Source organism: Sphaerodactylus townsendi, linkage group LG05, assembly GCF_021028975.2.
Source record: "Sphaerodactylus townsendi isolate TG3544 linkage group LG05, MPM_Stown_v2.3, whole genome shotgun sequence".
NCBI lineage: Eukaryota > Metazoa > Chordata > Lepidosauria > Squamata > Sphaerodactylidae > Sphaerodactylus > Sphaerodactylus townsendi.
Window position 1 is genome coordinate 122,501,052 of NC_059429.1, and position 22,877 is coordinate 122,523,928.

Genomic DNA, 22,877 nt, shown 5'->3' on the forward strand with positions numbered 1-22,877 from the left:
TTTATACTGTGAATCCTACAGAGTTCACGGTCCCCAAGTAACTTTTCAAAAAGACCCCATTTGGATGACCTCTCCTGGACTGAAAGGAAATCAGCTATGTCAAAGAGGCAGCTCTGGGGTATATTTTGTGTATGCCCCTAGAAATTGAGATCTTGTGGTTATTTGTGGTACATTTTGTGATATTTTATGTGAGTTTTTAGATATTGTATATGTTTATTGAGATTTTAATGTATAGTTTTCTATTATAATAGTCAAGCACAGCCCAATAAAATGCATATTTAATATATTTTAACAGACATCAATGTATTTTTATTGAGATTTTAATGTATTCTATAAATGTATTCTATAAAATTGAGAATTTAATGTGTTCTATTTATAATAGCCAAGGACTGACCAATAAAATGTGTATTTAAGTGTATTCTATAAATGTATTCTATAAAATTGAGAATTTAATGTGTTCTGTTTATAGTAGTCAAGGACTGACCAATAAAATGTGTATTTAATATATTTTAACAGACATCAACGTATAAGTTTACTGATTTTAATGTATAGTGTTCTATTGATAAGTCAAGGACAGACCAATAAAATGTATATTTAATCTATTTTAACAGTCAGCTATGCATACATTTTAACAGACAGCTATCAGACTTCTTTGGGTTCCTAACCGTTTCTGATCCAACCAGGAACAAATGCCCATTCACACGTGCGGTTGCATTCGGGACTAGGTTTTTTTCCTCTCCCTAGGGGCTCTGAGGTTGGGTTCTGAGGCGGCATCACCGGCTCCCCTCCCGTTTTTTGACACGCCCATTCAGAGTACCACCAGAGGTCGCTTGAGAACCGGAGGTATCTGCCCACCAGGCAAGCAGAACGACTCTACCTCGTTCCCTTCAGGCATAGCGACGCCGCCGCCGCCTCGCCTCCCGCCATTACCCAGCAGCCCCCGCGAGAGGCCTACAACGCCGCGGCCTCGATTGGCTTGAGAGGCCGGGAGAGGGAGGCGGGTCCGGCGGCGGCGGCGGCCGTGGCGGGGATGCGGGGCGGAGCCCATGGAGGAGTCGGACTATTTCGGAAGCAGCGCGGCAGAGTGGGGGGACGAAAGTGCGGCGGACGGAGGAGCGGTGAGGGGCCGCCCTGAAGGACGTGGGGTGGAGGCGGGTCTCCATCAGGGCTCTTCTGTCCTTCCTCCCCCCCCCACCCTTAATTTTAATTAAACGCCACTAGAATATTTTCCTCTTTCCCTAATAATAAGCATTAAGTTGTCCCACAATTGCAGCAGCCAGACATCCAGTCCCACATTATAACCCATAGCAGAAAAATCCAGCTGTGTGGTAACTTAATGCTCTATTGTTAAGCGAGAGGAAAATGTTCCAGCTGTGGCACTACAGCCGCATGTGAAAGCATAAAATAAGGTAACCAAAACAATAGAATCATAAGTGAAAATGAAGAGGTGATAGCAAAACAGGATGAATATGTTGGGGTTGCTTAGTAATGTTGATTAAATATACTTTTAGTTCCTTCCCTGTCCCTAGTTATGATTTCAGTGCTGTCAGCACAGACCCTAGATTCCAAACAGTCTCAATGGAAGACAGGAATCTTATTTTTGATACGTCCCAATTTAGATTTCACCCAGTCTCAACAGACGACAATGAAATCTTTCCTTTTATGTAGAAGAAGAAGAGTTTGGATTTATATCCCCCCTTTCTGAAGGAGACTCAAAGGGGCTTTCTGTAGGAGACTCAAAGGGGCTTACAATCTCCTTGCCCTTCCCCCCTCACAACAAACACCCTGTGAGGTGGGTGGGGCCGAGGGAGCTCTGAGAAGCCGTGACTAGCCCAAGGTCACCCAGCTGGCGTGTGTGGGAGTGCACAGGCTAATCTGAATTCCCCAGATAAGCCTCCACAGCTCAGGCGGCAGAGCTGGGAATCAAACCCGGTTCCTCCAGATTAGATACACGAGCTTTTAACCTCCTACGCCACTGCTGCTCCCGTATTCTGTATTTAAAACCTGTTTTCAGATCCCAATCAGTCGTACAAGAGACAGGACCTAGGTTTCGATCAGCCTCTAGAGAAGACAGGAAAACCTGTTAGCACCGAGAGAGAGAGAGGTGTCCTTTTTTCCCTCAATGGAAGGCAGGGTCTCTCGTTTGCCTTAAGCCAGGATACCAAGTTTAGATCATTAAAGCAAAAATCCAAACCAATTAAAATTAAAGAATTAATTTTATTCAGATCAAAAGGGTCTGACCAGCACCAAGAGAAAATCACACCGAATGACAACTATCAGAGCTTCTTAAAGAATTTTCCAGGATGCGAGCCAAGAGTAAAAATGCCTACTAAGCCAGAACATTCATGGATACTTTCAACATGTCAGAATCTTCATTATTCTCAAACAATGAGAACACACACTTCTAACAGGCTCCTATCTTGCAAACTAATGTTGCCAAAGAAGCGGGTTAGGGAAAGACCTTTGTTATGTTACTTCTGTAACTGAATACAATGGAGTTCTCTTTTATTCTGCTTAGTAATGATTTTGTGCTGGCAGCTTATAGCTGTATGGCAGACATGAGAAAATGATTTTTGTTCAGGTCCTGTTACCTGCTCTGTGACCAGAATAGGAGCTGGGGCTTACAGAATTATCATTCAAAGAAAGTGATCTGTTTTTGTCTATTGCAGCAAAAATAAGCAGGAACCTTCTTATAAGATCAGGCTAGCCTGGGCCATCAAGTCAGGTCTATACATCTCAGCATGTCATGACTTTTTCCCAGTTACTCAGCTTAATCAGTATTCAGGCAGTGGGTATTAAACTTCCTGTCCCATTACAGAGTTAATAATCTTGCTTTTAAAAATTCCTGAAGCACCAAAATGTGAGCATAGCTGGGAGGTTTGTACAGTAGAACAATAACTGATTGGCAAGGAACGACTGTTGTTTTGTCGAAGGCTTTCACGGTCGGATTCAACTGGTTCTGGTGGGTTTTCCGGGCTGTGTGGCCGTGGTCTGGTGGATCTTGTTCCTAACGTTTCGCCTGCATCTGTGGCTGTGTGTAACAGACTTCCCTCTGTGATACTCCTCTGAAGATGCCAGCCACAGATGCAGGTGAAACGTTAGGAACAAGATCCACCAGACCACGGCCACACAACCCGGAAAACCCACCAGAACCAGACTGTTGTTTGTTGCCACGAAATGGAACTGCTTGGTGCTGTTTATATATACTTGTGGAGAAATAACGTGGCTTATTTCTTGCTTAAATTCTGTTTTTACTGTGCTGTTTATTAGGGTGCTCGATACCCATCTGAAGAGAAATATGCTAACCTCACCCTAGTTAATGTATTACCAAAGAAATCCTACGTGATGGAAAAATTAACGGTTTGCAATTTTGCCCCTGTAAACAGCAAGATGATGAATATGGTGAAGAAGATGATGCAGAAGTCCAGCAGGAGTGTTTGCACAAATTTTCCACCCGAGATTACATAATGGAACCTTCTATTTTTAATACTTTAAAAAGGTGAATGCAAGACATTTGAAATATATGGGCGGGGGGGGGGGCAGTTAAAGGACTGGACATGTTGCATGGAGTTTGGACCTTTGATTCATTAAGATTTTGCCTCAAATAAGGATGTTTATCCCTCCATAGGTATTTCCAGGCCGGTGGCTCTCCAGAGAACGTCATCCAACTCTTATCAGAGAACTATACTGCTGTAGCTCAGACTGTCAATTTGCTGGCAGAGTGGCTCATTCAAACAGGTACTTCCAAAAATGTTGTCCGTGACTTCTGCTTTTGTGCAAAACCTACATTCTGTATACTATGGTGATGAGCATAAAAATTAACAATCACAGACGATCTTAACGAAGGGGCAGCAGGGGCAACTGTCCTGGGCCCCACACTTGTGGGGGAGGGCTCACTCACCCAGAGCTCCCAACAGAGCTAGTTCAGTGGCAACACTTTCCCATATCCATCCTGTCTAGAGTCTGGACAGTTGGTGGCAACAGTTCTTGCCTGCATCTCGTATAATGAGGGTTGCCCCTTGCTTGGACCCTGGTGGGGAGGAAGTAGGCATGCTGGGGGGGCTTGACATGGGGTAGCAGCAATGCTGAGTTTTTTCCCCAGAGCCCCAGAATCACCAAGGCTTCCCCTGCTAACAAGCACCTTTTAAAAAGCATTATTAAATGAAATTTCCTTTCTGATTTTCATTCCTTTTAAATCTTTTTAAAAGTGTTGACTTCTTTTGGCAAAGCATGGGCCTTTGTTTTAGAATTGACTGCACTTCAGTGGATGACTTAAATAGATTTTTTTGCTGTCAAGTCACAGCTGACTTATGGTGACTCCATAGGGTTTTCGAGGCAAGAGGTGTTTAGAGGTGGTTTACCATTGCCTTCCTCTGCATCAGGACGCTGGAATTCCCCGGAGGTCTTGCCAGGGTCGACTTTGCTTAGCTTCTGAGATCTGATGAGATCAGGCTATCATGAGCTGTTCAGGCCAGAGCTATTGAATGGATAACCAACTCTTTATCAATGCAAAACCACATGAAAACCATTATGCAAAAATAATATTACTGTAAGATGTGTCTTGATTATAATTAAATATGGTAGATGATGTGAGCCATTGTTACAAGGGACAGTCACAAAACGTCTTAGGAAACTGTTGCTTGGCAAAAAGAGTCCTACCCAGTGACCTCTTATTGCAGGTGTTGAACCAATTCAAGTCCAGGAGACAGTGGAAAACCATTTAAAAAGCTTGCTCATTAAACATTTTGACCCCCGAAAAGCAGACTCCATTTTCACAGAGGAAGGAGAGGTAAGACCAAGAACTTGCAGCTGCCAAATGTGCTAAAGCTGGTTCCTTAGCAAAATGATCTTAAAGTGAGCTTAAAAACCCAGTTCACATAAAAGAGTTCTCTGAGGCAGGTAGAAAACAACAATAACTTGAGCTGGTTTACTCTCACCTTCACTGGGGCCTCATAATGCCTGTTTTGTATAATATATGTAAACAGCCTGGAGACCCATAAAGAATTGTTCTGGGAAGCATTTTGGAAATCCCATCCCTTCCAAGGATTCTCTGAATTCTCAAAAATTTGAGCAGGCTGATTTTTCTCTCCCTTCCCTTTTTATTTATCCTTTAGTTGACGCTGAATTTTTCTCACTATTCCATACCCACTGGAGTGTAGGTAGTCCTTGAATGATTTTAAAAAGATGTTTTCTTGAATCAATTCATGAAATCAATTTTTTCTGTACACCTGCAGTTCCCATGCCTTTCTTTGTCTAGCCGGTTTACTTTCAGATTGAGGGTCAAAATATAAGATGCAGAATTCATAAGTCAGAACGCAGGTTCCTAACCTGATTCACATGCAAGCAGGGACACACAGTTTAAAATCTGTCCATTTCTCTGGGAATGGAGGGGGAGGGGTGACGACTGGCTTCCCTCCTGCAGCATTTTCACTACAGGAAATAGCCCTGGAAAGGCCCTGTTTTGTTATTCCTAATGGTGAAAACACCACAGGAGGAAACCTTGAAGCCTCTCTACCCCCAGGGTCCAGTTGCAGCCAAACAGAGGACCAGAGAGCGTTTTATAAGTTTGGCCTCTGTTTGCATGTTCAATCATGAGTTAGGTTGGGACCTGTGTCCTGGCTCACGGGTTTCATATTTTGTATTTTGGCCTGTAATGGTACGGGTTTCTCAGATCTTTTTTCCATCTAGGTTTAGATGCATTTAGTATCAGAACTGGAGCTCTGGGGCACCTTCCATTTCTCAGTGAGGGAACTGAGTTTGAAAGTTGCTGTTCATTTCCCTATCTTGAGCTGCTTGAAGCATTTTTTTTTGCAGCACACAAATAAATTGTCTTTTTTCTTATTTTTGAATAAAAGTGTAATTTTGTCTTCTCTCATGTGGGTAGAGGTTAGGACTAGGAGGCCGGTGCACCCAGTGGTCACTGAACTGGATATTCAAAAGATGTTCATATTTTTCTTATATGTTCTCCAGCATGCATCGACTTTGAGAACATCAGTGTGTAAACTGACTGGTAGTGAATTCATGACTGACAGATTTTTGAGCTTGGATCTCTACAGAGATTTTTGAGCTTGGATCTCTAGTGGAAAATGCAGGGTTTGCACCTTTCACTGGATTATTTTACCTTTTGGGCAGTTGGGGAACTATTCTAAAGACTCAGACTGGTTTACTTGTGCCTTCAATCCATGACTCTATTGCTTTCATTTTGGCAGACTCCGGCATGGCTTGAGCAAATGATAGCACATACTACATGGAGGGACCTCTTTTACAAATTGGCTGAAGCTCATCCAGACTGCCTTATGCTAAATTTTACTGTCAAGGTAATTAATACTCATTAAACTGGAAAAGCTTTTATATCCATTTGTTAGGGCACTTGGATGAAATCTGCAATTGAGAATATATGGGATTCATACAATGCTTCTTTGTGTACAAGTAGCAAATCTGGTGAACCAGATGTTTCCCTGCTCCTACATTCCTGCTGGGTGATCTTGGCCTAGTCACAGTTCTTTGGAACTCTCTCATCCCCACTTATCTCACAAGGTGTCTGTTGTGGGGAGAGGAAGGGAAAGGAGTTTGTAGGCCACCTTGAATCTCCTTACAGAAGAGAAGGATGGGATATACATCCAAACTCTTCCTCTCCTTCAAATCATACGTGTGAGGTGTTATGGATTGCTGACAGTTATTCTGCATGTGTGAAAGGGGCCCTAGAATGCATTACATTAATCTAATCTAGATGTAGCCAAGGCATGGACAGCGGTAGTTAGATCTTTCCTGTCCAAGAAAGTCTGTGGCTGGCTAACCAGTTCAACCTGGTAAAAGGTAGCAGATTGCCACTGGGGCTTGAGCCCATGTGAAAGGACCTAAGTCTTTTCATGTAGAAGAGTTTGGATTTATACCCCCTTTCTCTCCTGTAAGGAGTCTCAAAGGGGCTTACAAACAACAGACTCCTTGTGAGGTAGGTGGGGCTGAGAGAGTTCTGAGAGAACTCTGACTAGCCCAAGGTCACCCAGCAGGCTTTGGGCATAGGACCGGGGAAGCAAATCCAGTTCACCAGATTAGCATCCACCGCTGATGTGGAGGTGTGGGATGTGTTTTGGACTGAGGATCTAATTAAATTATCAGAAGCACATCCCTCATCCTTGCTAGTATGCTAGCAATGTATTTGCACCTTCACGTTCTTGTGTTAACAGTAAGAAGTGCTTGTCATCAGTTAAGATGCAAACTAGACTGTTGTGAACACCGATTGTCAGGTTACTTGAGTGCAGCAGAACTCATTGAACAGATATGGATCTGCTTTGTTGACCCTGAGTAGTCAAGTGCATGAGCATCACCCTGCTCATGCTGAGTTCCCTATGCCTTAAGATCTGTCGATAGGTCAAGAGGTTCAAGCCCTTCCAGGGATCATGCAGTTCCCATCATCCCCTGCCAGCATGGTGCTGGCAGGGGGTGATGGGAACTGTAGTCCATAACATCTGGAGGGCCGCAAGTTTGACACCTATGATCTAGAATATTGGTGTAAATACACTGACTGAGTAAGCAAATGTTGATTGTTGACTTTCAGCAGATTTTATCAGCTTGGAAGCAAACAGTGCTGTTAGCTTATTAATTTTTAAAACCTTCTTAGTGACCAGTTTTGTGACTTAGTTTTGTTTCCATTTAAATCCTGTGAAAAGTAGTGGTCATTTCCAAAATGCACGCTTGCGTTTTCCTCGTGGCCTGCAATGCTTCTGCTTTCTCAGCTGCCGCCGTTTGTTACAGCTTATCTCCGATGCTGGGTACCAGGGAGAGATAACGAGTGTATCCACAGCATGCCAGCAGTTGGAAGTCTTTTCTCGAATTCTGCGCACCTCCCTAGCAACGATCTTAGACGGTGGAGAAGAAAACCTGGAGAAAAACCTGCCTGAGTTTGCTGTAAGCGTTGTCTGCCGTGTCATTTTTCCTACAAGAGTAGTGGTTGTGTTGTATCCTAAATCAATTTTATATCCCTAAGGTATCCCATATAGAAAAACTGCAAAAGGGTTTGCTTGAATTTTGTTTTATTTGTTTAAAAAAATGTATATGCTCCTTCACTCTTCCAGGCAACTCAGACATAAAAAATACAATAAAATTGTAAAAAACAGCACACGAATTATCAATGATAAACAAGGCATAAATGACAAGCCGGGGCATTTAATTGCCCTCACCTCCTTTAGGTGATTTCCTAGTGTGCTGGATCAGCTTGTGCAGGGTCCTGATTGCCTGCCGACCTGCAAGAAACATTTGTATCTTAGCAACAGTCTCCAATATATGTCCCTTTCCCTCATCCCTTGGCTATACAGCCTGTTGTGTAGTGACTTTCAAACTGTACCATATTAACTAAAACTTTAAGTGTAAAGCAGTAAGTATTCAGCTTTTTATTCCTTGTATTGCTATTCAGGCAAACAAATAGTTGTGTCCTGCCTGCCTTTTCGTTTGGTTCCACACGTTTTCTTGTTGGTTTTCCAACAATGAGTACCACCCCCAAACATCCCTAAACATCCTGCAAAAGAAAATCCCAGTGAGAAGGGACAGAAAACAACTCCCTTTGCCTCCCCATGGAGAAAGCACAAACTTTCAGATCTGTCTTGCCTGTCCACTGCTCCAATCACCAAGTTTAAGTATCCTCAGATTTGGCCGGCACGCTATTCGAATATAAGGTTTGTGTGTGTTTCCATAAGACATTTTTGTTATTTTTTTTACAAGTTTGGTGTGTAGAAATTACCAATTCCAGAGAGAATGATAGTCTGTTCCTTGATTATATTTGCAGAAAATGGTGTGCCACGGAGAACATACGTACCTCTTTGCCCAAGCAATGATGTCCATATTAGCCCAGGAAGAACAAGGGGGTTCTGCGGTGCGCAGGATTGCTCAAGAGGTTCAGCGGTTTGCTCATGAAAAGTAAAGCCTCCTGCTCAGTATTACTTTCCCTGCTTGACTGTCTGACACAGCTTATTCCACAGAGTACCTCAAATTAGTGCTTGTGTTCTCTCTTGTGTTCTTTTTTTTAAAAAAATCTTATCCCAGGGGCCACGATGCCAGTCAGATCACTTTAGCTCTGGGAACTGCTGCCTCCTATCCCCGGGCCTGCCAAGCCCTTGGTGCCATGCTATCGAAAGGAGCTCTGAACCCAGCAGACATCACAGTCCTGTTCAAAATGTTCACAAGCATGGATCCTCCTCCAGTGGAACTGGTAAGCAGCAGCCTGTCTTTGGAAGAGTCAGCTTCTTGTCTTTCTGTTTCAGGAACATCAAAATGGCCCCACCACATTTTGTAATGCAGAAGACCTAAAATGTTTAATATTTATTCGCTTGCTAGTATACCTTGTTCATTCAATCCAAACATTTTGATGTTTCCTTTCCATGGGGCTCCCAAGACATCAAAACATTTCAAGGTTAAAGCATCAGTACATTAAGACAGCATATCAAATAGAATATATGTATAAAATATTTAAACATTTCAATGAAACATGAACACCATTATTGGGGAGTGCCACATAAAACAACGGTCTTCACCTCTGGCTGGGGACAACAGTAGAGGGAGACCAACACATCTCTTTGGGGAGGGAGTTCCACAGTTTTGGTGCCACGACCAAGAAGGCCCTTTCAGGACCTGCCCGCTATCCTGACTCCGATGGTGGGGGCATGTGAAGCAGGGCATGTGAAGAGGACAAGCAGGTTCATACAGGAGTAGACAGTCCTTAAGGCAGGGGGTGGCCAACCTGTGACTCTCTAGATGTTCATGGACAATTCCCATCAGACCCTGCCAGCATGGCCAACCCCTCTGTACTGATGGTTGGATCCAAAGTGCAACAGAGTGGAGTTCACAGAATGGGACTCCCCTGCTGCAGCCCAGTGAGCTGCCTGAAAATTTTATCCTGAAGTTAGGGGGATTTTTTGTGTGGGGATGCATCGGGAGGAAAGCATCAGCAACACCCTCCCCCCTCCCCAAATCTTTACCATCAAAAACCCCAATCACCATAAATGCTATCATCCCAGTGACAGGGAACATTTGGATTGACTTCCTTTTATTCAGCTGAGTTTTGAAATTGCTGCAAGATATTTCTTCGCCCTTTCTCTGCAGATTCGCGTGCCTGCTTTCTTGGATCTCTTCATGCTGTCACTGTTTAAGCCAGGTGCTAAGATCAATCAGGACCACAAGCACAAGTATATCCATATTCTGGCCTATGCAGCCAGTGTTGTAGAAACATGGAAGAAGGTAAACTCATTTGGAGCAGACCGCTGCCTCTTTGGGATGAATCCGTTTATTAAAACTGGGAAAGAAATGTGTCATATGCTTAACCTAATTTAGAAAAGGTCCTCGGGCACCACGCAGTCTGCTGATACTTTTCCTGGTGCCTCTCAAGTGTTTTAACTGAGGGCAGATTTCCTGTGCCTGTTTTTTTTTTAAGTTGCTTTGGCAGCAGCTGCCACCACAGCACCAAGAATCTTCACTGCATGGCGGAAGGTAGCTGCAGATATAAAAGATAGTATTTTAAAGCAACACGTTCATTTTGAAAGGCATCTTGCTTAGTAGAGCTTCTGCATGAAATGTTGAAGGGTTACTATTTGACTTATGCATAATGTCACCTCTTTCCATTTTGCAGATGCCCTTTAAGGCTTGACTTTCAATTCTCCAGATGTAATTAAACAAGCAAAACTTTTTCTCCTTATAAATAAAGAATGGTCAAAGTGGTTTCTGTATACTCAGTGATTTGTATAACTGTCATGAAAGAATGGACCAGTATTAAAATCAGTAAAGACAGCAGCTTGCTAATAGTGCTATCTGGATTACAGTTCTGCTAAAATTACATTCTTAGCATGTCTTCTTTGAATATGGCCCCCTTTGTGGTAGATGATTTTTGGGCTTATTTTAAGGATGTATGCACATATCTAGATAGAAAAACCCTGCTTCAGTGCGAATGTGTTGCACTAGGAAGCGTATGATTCTTTCAGCCCGAACGTGTTGTTAATTTCATGAACTGGAGTTTTAAATGCTCATGCCAGTATAGCAGGTTTATATTAGATATCTAAATGGATCATCTTCTGCCTTCTCTAAAAAGTTACAATTTCTTCGTGGCATTAAATTTGGGGCAGTTTTGTGTGTTATCTAACTAGTTAATCCAATTTGTGAAATAACTTAGGTGAAATACATGTAGGGCCCTTAGAGCATTCACCATTCAAAAAGGCTGTCAAAGCAAAGATTGTACTCCGTATCAGCAATTAAAAGCAGTTTAAATGTGTAGTGTTTCCTTTTTTTGTTTTCACCTTCCAAACCATGTTTTGTAACATTCCTAGAACAAGAGAGTGAGCATAAATAAAGATGAGCTGAAGTCCACTTCAAAAGCTGTGGAAACCGTTCATAATCTCTGTTGTAACGAGAATAAAGGAGCTTCTGAACTCGTGGCGGAACTGAGCACCCTTTATCAGTGTATCAGGTAAATACTTCCTTTGTATAAAAGTTCCGGCTCATTAGCATAAGATCAGAGCGGACATTCAACAACATCTTAAGGAAACATGGTGTTCTTTTTCCATTTTTCCAGCTGTCTGCTTCAGAGCAGTGTATGCAGGGAGCAGAGAAATTTGCAGGGGCCAATCGTTATGTCAGTAAACATCTTTTTGTTGAAATGTGTTTTTTTTAAATGCACATAAAAATTTTATCCAATCCTTGCCTTGTCAAAATTTTGTAAGAAATTTCTGCGTCTCAGAAGCCTATGTCTGAATTGGCTAAGTTTGATTCCATCCCTTCTTCCTTAAGCTGTGATTTTCTGCTGTGTAGAAAATTACTCCCTTCTGCTATTGCAATACTGGACAATGTTCTGGCAGCCAAATTTGCTCAGTATCACTTCATTCTTTACTTATTTTTTCTTTCTGAATAGAAAGAGTTAAATGCCTGCATTCTGACGGCTCAGAGTGACTCTGGGGCTACCTGTTATATCGCAAGTAATTCTTTTTATGGGAAGTCCTTTCTCTACGTATTAAGACAGGCATCATCTTTGCTGTTTGAAGGATTGCACCCTTTTCGTGGTCTTCCCTCAGAAATTGGGTGTGTGGGGGAAATGATGACTAGATAGGGATGGCAGGTTGGAGAACTGAAGAAGGTTAGCAGATGCTGGCATAATTCACTGGAACGTCAATAGCCTGTATCAGTAGAAGAAGAAGAGGAGTTTGGATTTATATCCCTCCTTTCTCTCCTGCAGGAGACTCAAAGGGGCTTACAATCTCCTTGCCCTTCCCTCCTCACAACAAACACCCTGTGAGGTGGGTGGGGCTGAGAGAGCTCCGAGAAGCTGTGACTAGCCCAAGGTCACCCAGCTGGCGTGTGTGGGAGTGCACAGGCTAATCTGAATTCCCCAGATAAGCCTCCACAGCTCAGGCGGCAGAGCTGGGAATCAAACCCGATTCCTCCAGATTAGGTACACGAGCTCTTAACCTCCTACGCCACTGCTGCTCCAAGTAGATGGAGATCTGGTGGAAGAGAAATGAGGAAGTCCTGGCCCACATTCATAATCTAAAATTTTGAGTTTAAACATAGGGTTAGAGCCCACAGATCCAGCTGAGCCCTCTACCATGCAACAGACCTCTGTGTTTTGGGAGAACGTGCCACAGCTGGTAGAGTCATCAGATGCAACCAATTGTGCTGCTCAATTCATAGCCCAGAAGTCTGAATCTGGCATATTTAATGTGGCTTCCCTTTATCTTTAGGTTTCCCGTAGTGGCTATGGGGGTGCTGAAATGGGTCGATTGGACAGTATCAGAGCCCCGCTATTTCCAGCTTCAGACAGATCATACTCCAGTGCACCTGGCGCTGTTGGACGAGGTAAGACGAGGCTGTGCGTGTTGCACAAGATTAACAGATCCCAAGGAAATGTTTCTGGGAGTAAGCCCCATTGAATAGATCTCAGTAGAATTCTGAGTAGGTCTGTTTAGGATTGTTGCCTGATTATTTTCCCAGAAAAGCTTCTTTCTTGTATGCTGTTAATGCTGTTCGTTGTAGAGGTGGAAAAGGGTAAACTAAGTGTGAAGCATTTAAGCCCTCTGCCTGGCCCCTGGAAAGCCTACTTAACTTTGGAGAGTTCCCCAGGCATTGAATTCATACTTCCAGGTGTTTTCTTTGCATCTATAAGTGTTAAGAAACTTGGAGGTGAGCGAGACAGTTTTAAGTGTTAAAATTGCTGAGCTCCAAACTTAGTACCAAATTCTCTGTTTGCCTGGTGCTCATTCAGAATTGTGAAATCTGCACAGCCCTTGTTTGTGGGAAAGTGAGAGCTTTGAAAAGAAGCCGTTCATGCTCTTTGCCAGGCCTCTCTCTCTCTCCCCACCCCCTTCCATTTTTGACAGCATCATTACTTTGACGCTTTCTTGTAGCTATGAAAATCATGAAGCAAGCAGCCACAGAATGGCTTAGAAATGCACAAAACGCATCTAACCCACAGCAATGAGTTTGTGTTTGTTTTAATTACCCCAACAGAAATAAATAAATATATAACAATATAACAACAGAGGTGGCATAATTACCATTAGGCCTCTATCAGACATTTCCAAATATCTAAAATAACTCCATGCACAATTGACTATATGCCGTATGTTCAAATGTTGATAAAAATTGTAAAGTCCTCATTGCAGTGCTGGAAATGGGCATTTATCTTAAGAACATAAGAACATAAGAACTAGCCTGCTGGATCAGACCAGAGTCCATCTAGTCCAGCACTCTGCTACTCGCAGTCGCCCACTAGGTGCCTTTGGGAGATCACAGGCAGGATGTGAAAGCCTTCTGCTGTTGCTGCTGCTCCCGAGCACCTGGTCTGCTAAGGCATTTGCAATCTGAGATCAAGGAGGATCAAGATTGGTAGCCATAGATTGACTTCTCCTCCATAAATCTATCCAAGCCCCTTTTAAAGCTATCCAGGTTAGTGGCCATCACCACCTCCTGTGGTAGCATATTCCAAACGCCAATCACACGTTGCGTGAAGAAGTGTTTCCTTTTATTAGTCCTAATTCTTCCCCCCCAGCATTTTCAATCTATGCCCCCTTGTTCTAGTATTGTGAGAAAGAGAGAAATTTCTCTGTCAACATTTTCTACCCCATGCATAATTTTATAGACTTCTTAAATATATGCTTTAGACCTGCCCAGCTATTTGGTCTTTTTTGGGGAGAAAACCGTTTTTGTTCTGTTTGTTTGTTTTAAAAAGCACCCTCGGATGAGGGTTTTCAGTGTGCAGTTGGTGGGCAGGTGTTGTGCTGATATGGGGCATAATACAGACTGACTTTGTCTCTTGCAGATCAGTACGTGCCATCAACTGCTCCACCCTCTGGTCTTGCAACTCCTTGTCAAACTCTTTGAGACGGAGCACTCTCAGCTTGATGTCATGGAGCAGGTGGGGAAAATTAAAATATTTTTTGCGGAGTGAAGCGGGGAGGACTGGAACAAAAGTTCAGTTTTCTGAGGTGAGAGATATCCAAATGACGTCCAGAGCAATCCTCTGGTGTGTGCTGGAGGAAGTGAAAGCTCCAAGTGAGGAGGGAATGTGCTCAGGAATGTCTTAGAAGGTAAAATTCTTTCAAAATAAAATAGATAGAGAAGTATCTCTTGGAGGTGACCTCCTTCGGGTGTAATCTGAGGTCTCCAGAGGTCCTTCTTGTTTGGCAAGGCCACTGAATAGTGTGCCTAACAACATGCGGATTGAATCATGGTGCTTATGAGTAGTAACCATGGAGCAGACTGTGCCTGATTGAGTCATTTCTCTCAGGACCTCTTCCATGTTCCAAAGCTGCTCCTTTCCACACCTGAGCTAGTCGGCCATTGTATTTCCTGAGGAAAATTCAGTTACAACTCACAATCTACTGCCTGTTCACCTGCTCAGTTTATTCTGCAGACACCCTCTGGAATAATTTTCTAATTGGAGTTCCGCAGCGTAGACGGGCTATAACAAACTGAATGGGTAGCAGAGGTTGATGTCAATAAAATGGAGGCAAGGACGGGCATGGGTACATTCAGTAAACACGAGCACAGAGAGAGCTGAAAGAGGGCCCCTCCAGCCCCAAACCACTGAAGCGTCTGTCAAAATGGAAAACTGCCACAGGAGAGCCAGTCTGGCACAGTGGTTAACGTGCTGGAATAGGAGTTGGGAAATCAGGTTCGAATTCCCACTCTGCCGTGGCAGCTGGGTGAGTGACATTGGGCCAGTCATTAGCCCAGCAGTTCTCAACCTGTAGGTCGCGACCCCTTTGGGGGTCGAACGACCCTTTCACAGGGGTTGCCTAAGACTCTCTGCCTCAGTGTTCTCCATCTGTAAAATGGATAAACGTTAGAGTTGGGGGTCACCACAATATGAGGAACTGTATGAAAGGGTCGCGGCATCAGGAATGTTGGGAACCACTATATTAGCCTAATTTACCTCACAGGGTTATTGTTGTGAGGGTAAAATGGAAGCAGAGAGAATGTGGTAAGTTAGTCTGAGTCCCTGTTGGGTAGAAAGGTGGGGTACAAATCAAACAAAGGCACCTGGAAGTTTCTCCATAGCCTCATTAAGAGGGGAACTGTGCTGGAAAGAGAAGATAGAAAGGGGCTGGGACAAGGTATGTGGAGGGAGAGAGTTGCTTTGCTCCATCAAGGCAACAAAGAGTGCGAATTTAAACACTCCTGTTTAAGGCCATTGAAATTAATGGGCTCAGAGGGACATTTGTAGGGCTGCGTTGAAAGTTCTGTTGTGGCAGTTTGAGAAGTCGATGTTACAAAATTACCTGGACCCGCAGCCGTTCATTACGAGGCATGGGTTGGGGTGGAACAACAATGTCCCTTAGCTAGTGGAGCATCAAACCCGTTGTCTTGTCTTTGTCCTTCCAGCTGGAGCTCAAAAAAACCCTGCTGGACCGAATGGTTCACTTACTGAGTCGAGGATACGTCCTCCCCGTGGTTGGCTACATCCGCAAATGTCTCGAGAAGCTGGACACAGACATCTCTTTGATCAGATACTTTGTGACTGAGGTTGGTGAATCCATGGAAGGCTGGGGCAGAAGAGGAGGGGTTTTCTATCTCAGGCCTGTTCATGCTCACTGATTGGGGGCAAGAACCGGTTTGGCTTGAGCCTTTTTCTCATCTTGAAGAAGAAGAAGGAGGAGGAGGAGAGGAAGAGGAGTAGTAGTAGTAGTTTGGATTTATATCCCCCCTTTCTCTCCTGTAGGAGACTCAAAGGGGCTTACAATCTCCTTGCCCTTCCCCCCTCACAACAAACACCCTGTGAGGTAGGTGGGGCTGAGAGAGCTCCGAGAAGCTGTGACTAGCCCAAGGTCACTCAGCTGGCGTGTGTGGGAGTGTACAGGCTAATCTGAATTCCCCAGATAAGCCTCCACAGCTCAAGTGGCAGAGCTGGGAATCAAACCTGGTTCCTCCAGATTAGAATGCACCTGCTCTTAACCACTACGCCACTGCTGCTCCTAGTGTCTACCACTAGTGAAGCCTAGTGTCTACCAGATGCAGTGAGGAAGACACCTTCCTTCTTCCAGTGGCACATTTGAGTGAAAATGACCAGACTCTGGCCAGGATTGGTGCGGCAGGTTGGTTGTGAGTGGGTTTTGCTCGCCATCTTTATGTTTGCGTCGCGTCTTTAAATTTTAATTTTTACAAGCTGTCTCGAGTCCCAGGAAAAGAGGGGTTATAAATGTTTTAATTTACATAAACTAGTTTCGTTTGCAGTGGCTGATTGCTTCACGGCTCCTCAAGACGTGTGCAGTGATAGGCCAGCTATTGTAAAAACTTCTTAAGCTTCTAAAGATCAGGAGGACACATAGTGGATGAATGACCGAAAAGTGGGGGAAATCGTTCAGAATGTTACAAAGCAAAACAGACTTGAGAATTCCAACAAATTTGTTCAAAATCTCAGCTCTACCCCATGGAAATATATGGACCCTCAGATAAATTTTCTTCGTTTACCTTGGTGGAGGCACTAACTTGCCGTCATGTTTGGTATCCTTGAATCAGTCCATTCTTGGCACCATTTTGAGTTTGTTGATTTTTATCATCTTGTTTTATTGGTTAGTCACGCGTAGGTGTCAAACTCGCGGCCCTCCAGATGTTATGGACTACAGTTCCCATCGTCCCCCTGCCAGCACTGTAGTCCATAACATCTGGAGGGCCGCGAGTTTGACAGCTGTGTAGGCACAGGGCTTGCTATGAAGAGGGCTCTACCTTGCTGTGTAGGAAGCTGTCTTGGACCCAATCAGATTATCGGCTCACTGAGCTCAGTGTTCTAATTGATGTCAGGCCTCCAGGGTCACTGGGAAAGGTCCTTTCTATCCTGCAACCAGGTCTCCTATTCTTTTTGAAAAAGGTAAAATTAGTCACCTGTGCAAGCGCAAGGTCATTAATGGGGTGCCAATCACATCACAGCTTTTAAACAGGTTGAAGCATGTTTGATTGTGTATGCAAATCAGAAGCTCTGCCTGCAGCTGCGGGGCTTATCTCTGCCTTGACTGAAACATCGTCAAGCTGCTCTTCCCCACTGTATCTTGAACACTGTGTGCACACAAGCCGACTTTATAGTTGCGAGCATATATGCAGGTTTCTGTTAGCTGATCGATTCCAGAATAGGACAGTTGTCTTTATTGTTCCATTTTGAAGAGTTGAACCTGCCTGCTCCCTGACCACCTGGTATCTTTTCAGGTATTGGATGTGATTGCCCCTCCGTATACCTCTGATTTCGTGCAGCTTTTCCTCCCAATACTGGAGAACGACAGCATTGCAGGCACTATCAAGACGGAAGGTGAACATGACCCCGTCACGGAATTCATAGGTAGGGACGTTTTGCCTAATCTTCCATTCGTGTGTTGAATTGCCAAGTCAGTTTATTTGATCTGTGTGAGCCTAGAAGCTTCACTTAGCCAACCTGAACAACTGGGGAAAACTCGAAAGGTCAGTAGAAGCACGGGAACATCACATGGAAGCCAAAATAAAAACAGGGAGAGGACAGAGGCCAAGATCTCCATGTACAAGCGACCTTAGTCACACACGAGCATTTTACACTATTAAACTGAAGGTGCTGCTAGTGAGCTTAAGGTTTGACCTGGGATTTAAGGTGTCAGATATTCTGGATGTGGTCACACTCGCCTTAAAGGAACAAGTCCATAGTCTAGGCATGATCTTGGATCTAGGCCAGTGGTGGCGAACCTATGGCACTTCAGATGTTCATGAACTACAATTCCCATCAGCCCTTGCCAGCATGGCATGGCCAATTCTGATGGGAATTGTAGTCCATAAACATCTGGAGTGCCATAGGTTCGCCACCATGGATCTAGGCCTACTGCTGGATAAGCAAGAGGCCGCTGTGGCCAGAGGTGCTTTCACCAGCTTTGACCAGTTGGGCCCCTGGGGCAAAAAAAATCTGGCCACAGTGGTGCACGTTCTAATTGGATATAGATTAGACTGCAGTGCAGTCTGTGTGGGGATGCCCTTGAAGAGTGTTTGGAAACTTCAGTTGGTAGAGATTCTGCAGCTAAGATGTTGCCTGGAGCGGGTCATAGGGACCATATTACTCCAGCGTCGGTTCATCTTCACTGGTTCCCATTTTGATTCCAGGCACAATTCAAGGTGCTAGTGCTGATATTTAAGGGCTGAGGTTTAGGACCAACAAACCCGAAGGACCACCTGCTCCCTTGTGAACCAACCTGACCACTGCAGTCATCTTCGGATGGTCTGCTTTGGGTGCCCCGCCTTCTGAGACTGGGTGGGTGGCAACCCAAGAGAGGGCCTTTTCAGTAGGGGCACCAAAACTCTGGAACTCTTCCTAGGGGGATTTACCTTTCCCCTTCTATTGCTTTCTTCCTCCAGTATGTGAAGATCTCTGGTTTTGACTTGTTGTAACAATGTATTTGTGTATTGATTTTAATGGCTTTTAAAGCAAGATTTTAGCTGCCTTGGTCACCCTGTGAGGGTAGAAAGGCAGGGTAAAAATCTTGTTGGTAGTGATAACAGTAATAATATACTGGATTAATTTGTCTTGTTGCTTTTGTTTTAAAAGCTCATTGTAAAGCAAACTTCATCATGGTCAACTGAACCAAAAAAGATCCCCATCAGTCCCGATTCCACAGACGATGTGTCTGTCATCTGATGCAGTGTAGGATGATACACATGGCATCCAACCGGAAAGGAAGGAGTTGGTTGGCAATTCCGGTTGATTGAGGACTTCACACCGGTGAAATTAAAGTTTATTTATGGAATTGTTTTTCCCCCGTGACTTCAGAGAATCCGTTGAACTACCAGCCCTGAGATCTTAAAACATTTTTTGTAAAGTAGGGGAAGCAGTAGACTATTGCATACTTGTGACTGCAAGATCTGTGTTTGCATAGCAAGTGGAAAGTGAGTGATGCAACAGCTGAAATAATTGCTCCTAAGGATGTTTCCTCTGTGTGTGTGTGGAGGGGGTGGGGGGCGCTTTTAATCTCTCCACTCCACTGCTTTGCATGCATAGGTGATTTGTGGCTTGAAAAAATATTGCGTTAAAAGCTTCTACAGGCTGTTTGATTCCTAATCCTACGGCATCTCGTGACAAAGCTGTCTGATTTACTGTCCTGTTCAGAAATGTTTTCTGTGGCTCGGGTAGTGGAAGAGTTAGCTCTAGTCATCCAGCTAAATCAACAACTTGGCCATTAATTCTAGGTTCCAGAGCAATTGTGGTATTCTCTCGGTAGCCGCTGTGTTGCAGGTTCCTTTTTTAAAAATGTCAACTCCTTCAGCATAGATATTTATACATAACCACTAGTTCTCTGGGGGTCCTCTTGAAGAAACACTGTTCTGTTTTGTATTTATATGTTTTTAAAAATTAACCATTGTTGGGCGTTTCAGTATGACATGAAAAAAAGTCATTGTTACAGTATTTGGAAACACAGGACCAATGTAGCATTCTGCGGATGAGTGCTGCCTTCTCACTAGCCAAGTGCAGCAAGGAATATGAGTTTTAATAAATTTTGGTTTTTTTGGGAAGGAACGTTGCCTTTAAGTGCTTAACTGTAATAATTTGCCAGGTCAATGTTGGCATTCAAACACCAAAGACTTAAAGAGAAGAATATTGCCGGATATGATGGAATTAAGTACGTTTTCAGCTATATTGGATGCCTCCTCTTTAGTCTTCTCCCCAAGCAATGCTGTTTGGAACTGAGTTAAGAGTCAGGTTAACATCTTTGCCTATTAAGAACCTGGTTGCAGCTTTCCAGATAAATCAGGGTCCGCTAACTGCATCAGTAGCTCTTCGCCAGCATGGCCAATTGGCCATGCTGACAAGGGCTGCTGGGAATTGTAGTTCCTGAACATCTGGAGAGCCGCGAGGTTCCTACCTTTGCAATTTCGATCTGAAGCTTAACCGGTCCAATCCACCTGCTGGGAGCACCTCCTCGACATTTTTTTTTTTTTTTTACTTTTGCGTAATCGTAGAAAAGCATGAGGAAATTATTTTTCAGTTCCTGCTCATGAAACATACATTGTTCTTTCTTATTATAATTATATGACTATATGATGCCCCAACCTAGATACAAGAAGCACAGGCTAGCTAGGGGCCTGATCTCGCCAGATCTTGAAGCTAAGTAGTGTTGGGTTCTGGAGTAGTGCTTTTCTGGGTGGGGAGACCCTCACCAAGGAATAACAGGGTCAAGGTTGGGAGGGAAGGCAGCGGCAAAACCACTCCTGAACGCCCCTTTGGTCTTGAAAAAAAACTGTATGGGCGTTGCCATTGGCTCAAGCAGTGACTAGATTTCGGTAAAAAAAAAAGAAAGATTCTCTTAAGGAGGGCCTTTGTATTGGTTGCCATGGTATTATCTCCCAGAAGCTGACCTGCTTCCAGAAGGCTGAACATAAGAAAGAGCCTGTTGGATCAGACCAGAGTCCATCTTAGTCCAGCACTCTTGCTACTCACAGGTGGCCCACCAAATACCTTTTGGGAGCCTCACATGCAGGATGTAGAAAGCTAATGGCCTCTGCTGCTCTTCTGGACCACCACAGGATCTGCTAAGGTACGGTAATCTCTCAGATCAAGGAGGATCAAAATTGCAGCCATATAGACCTAATTTCTTCGCTTCATAAATCTCTCCAAGCCCCTTTTAAAGCTATCCAGGTTAGTGGCCATCACCACCTGCTAAGAAGGACCTGCTAAGTCACTTTATTAGTCAGTTTTAGGTGGCTTTTTAAACAAGTTTCTGGATTTTGTGACCTTCACATCAGGGGTGCTGTGATGCCCACCAAGTGTTTTTAGAAGTTGGGTGAAGCTAGGTGGGAGCTCTTCCCCAGCAGAGAATCAAAGGAATCCACTTTCCTCCTGTCAGCTTTCTTCACTGTCCAACTTTCACACCCATACACAGTAATGGGGAATACTGTGGCGTGAATCAATTTGATCGTGTTCAGTGGCAACATCTCCTTACATTTAAGAATCTTTTCTAGCTCCTTTATGGTTGCCCTTTGCCCTCTCCATCTCCTTCTGACTTGGTGGCTGCTGTCTGCCTTTTGGTTGATGATGGAGCCAAGAAATAGAAAACTGTGAGCAGTTTCAGTTTCTTCCTTCTCAGCCTTAAAAGTTGAGTAATTCCTTTGTAGTCAGCTGGTGTCCAGCTGTAATGCTGCTTTGCCATTTTCTGCTTTAACCATCAGGTGTTTCAAGTCTTCATTTTTCTGCCACTAAAGAGATTGATGCACATTTGAGGGTTCTGTGACTAATAAAGGAAGGCAAATGCTTGCGCTAATCAGCATTTACGGGGAGGTGCAGTTGGATCCGCTTAGCTGGAATTACTGACTGGTAACCTGCCATCCCTGCAGTGACGTAACAGTGGGGCAAAGATTAATTTGAGACAAAAACTTACCCTTTAACAGTAAGCGAACACAAAGAATGTTTTTCCCCACATATGCAGAGAGCATTCTTCCATACCTTGGGGATCCAGGTATACTGCTTTCACACGGAGCTGAGCTCTGCCTTGCTGTGTTTTTTAAATCAACTGCTGGCCAAGAGCAGTAGGTGGTGTGCCAGAGAAAAGGAAGAAGAAGAGTTGGATTTATGGCCCCCCTTTCTGTCCTGTAAGGAAACTCAAAGAGGCTTACAAACTCCCTTCCCCTTCTAGTTCTGGTGGGTTTTCCGGGCTGTGTGGCCATGGTCTGGTGGATTTTGTTCCTAATGTTTTGCCTGCATCTGTGGCTGGCATCTTCAGAGGTGTATCACAGAGAAAAGTCTGTTTCACACTGTGTCTAAGTGAGGAGTTTGTTGTGGTATATTGTCCATGTCCCAGGGTGGGGAACCAATCATTAAGTGTTTGGGTGGAACTTGCTATGCAACATACTGGCAGCCAGGCTTTGCTAATTTTTAACGTCTCTCCTTTCTTATTGAAGTTGTCCTGGTGTTTGTGAATTTCAGTGGCCTCCCTGTGCAGTCTGACATAGTAAGCTTCTGAATTGTCCAGGATTTCAGTGTTCTCAAATAAAATATTATGTCCAGTTTTGTTTAACACATGTTCCACAATTGCAGATTTTTCAGGATGATTTTTCCATTCCCCTTTCACAACAAACATCCTGTGAGGTTGGTGGGGCTGAGAGAGCTCCAGAGAACTGTGACTAGCACAAGGTCACCCAGCTGGCATGTGTCGGAGTGCACAAGCTAATCTAGTTCACCAGCCTCCACAGCTCAAGTGGCAGAGTGGAGAATCAAAACCTGGTTCTCCAGATTAGAGTCTCTCAACCACTACACCATGCTGGCTCTCAGGAAAAAAAAAGGACAGAAGAGGGTCAAATGATGCTTCATGCCAAATCATATTTTGGGAAACTCAAACTTGCATAGATCCCAGCCCCCACAAGGAGCACTTTTGAAACCCATTTTTTTTTTGCAGCGTATGGGGGTT

The 22,877-nt window shown here is 44.0% G+C and overlaps 1 protein-coding gene across 1 annotated transcript; it reads left to right on the plus strand.

Annotated features, from left to right (window-relative positions):
• The first annotated feature begins 883 nt into the window (after positions 1-883).
• Positions 884-19,993, plus strand: NELFCD (negative elongation factor complex member C/D). The gene is made up of 15 exons (XM_048497233.1): positions 884-1,118; positions 3,387-3,499; positions 3,629-3,738; positions 4,680-4,789; positions 6,210-6,317; positions 7,756-7,908; positions 8,783-8,913; positions 9,040-9,205; positions 10,096-10,230; positions 11,310-11,449; positions 12,717-12,831; positions 14,294-14,389; positions 15,859-15,999; positions 17,674-17,803; positions 19,028-19,993. Exons 1-15 carry the CDS (start codon positions 1,047-1,049, stop codon positions 19,060-19,062), a joined length of 1,755 nt encoding a protein of 584 aa, XP_048353190.1. The 5' UTR covers positions 884-1,046; the 3' UTR covers positions 19,063-19,993.
• Positions 19,994-22,877: the final 2,884 nt, after the last annotated feature.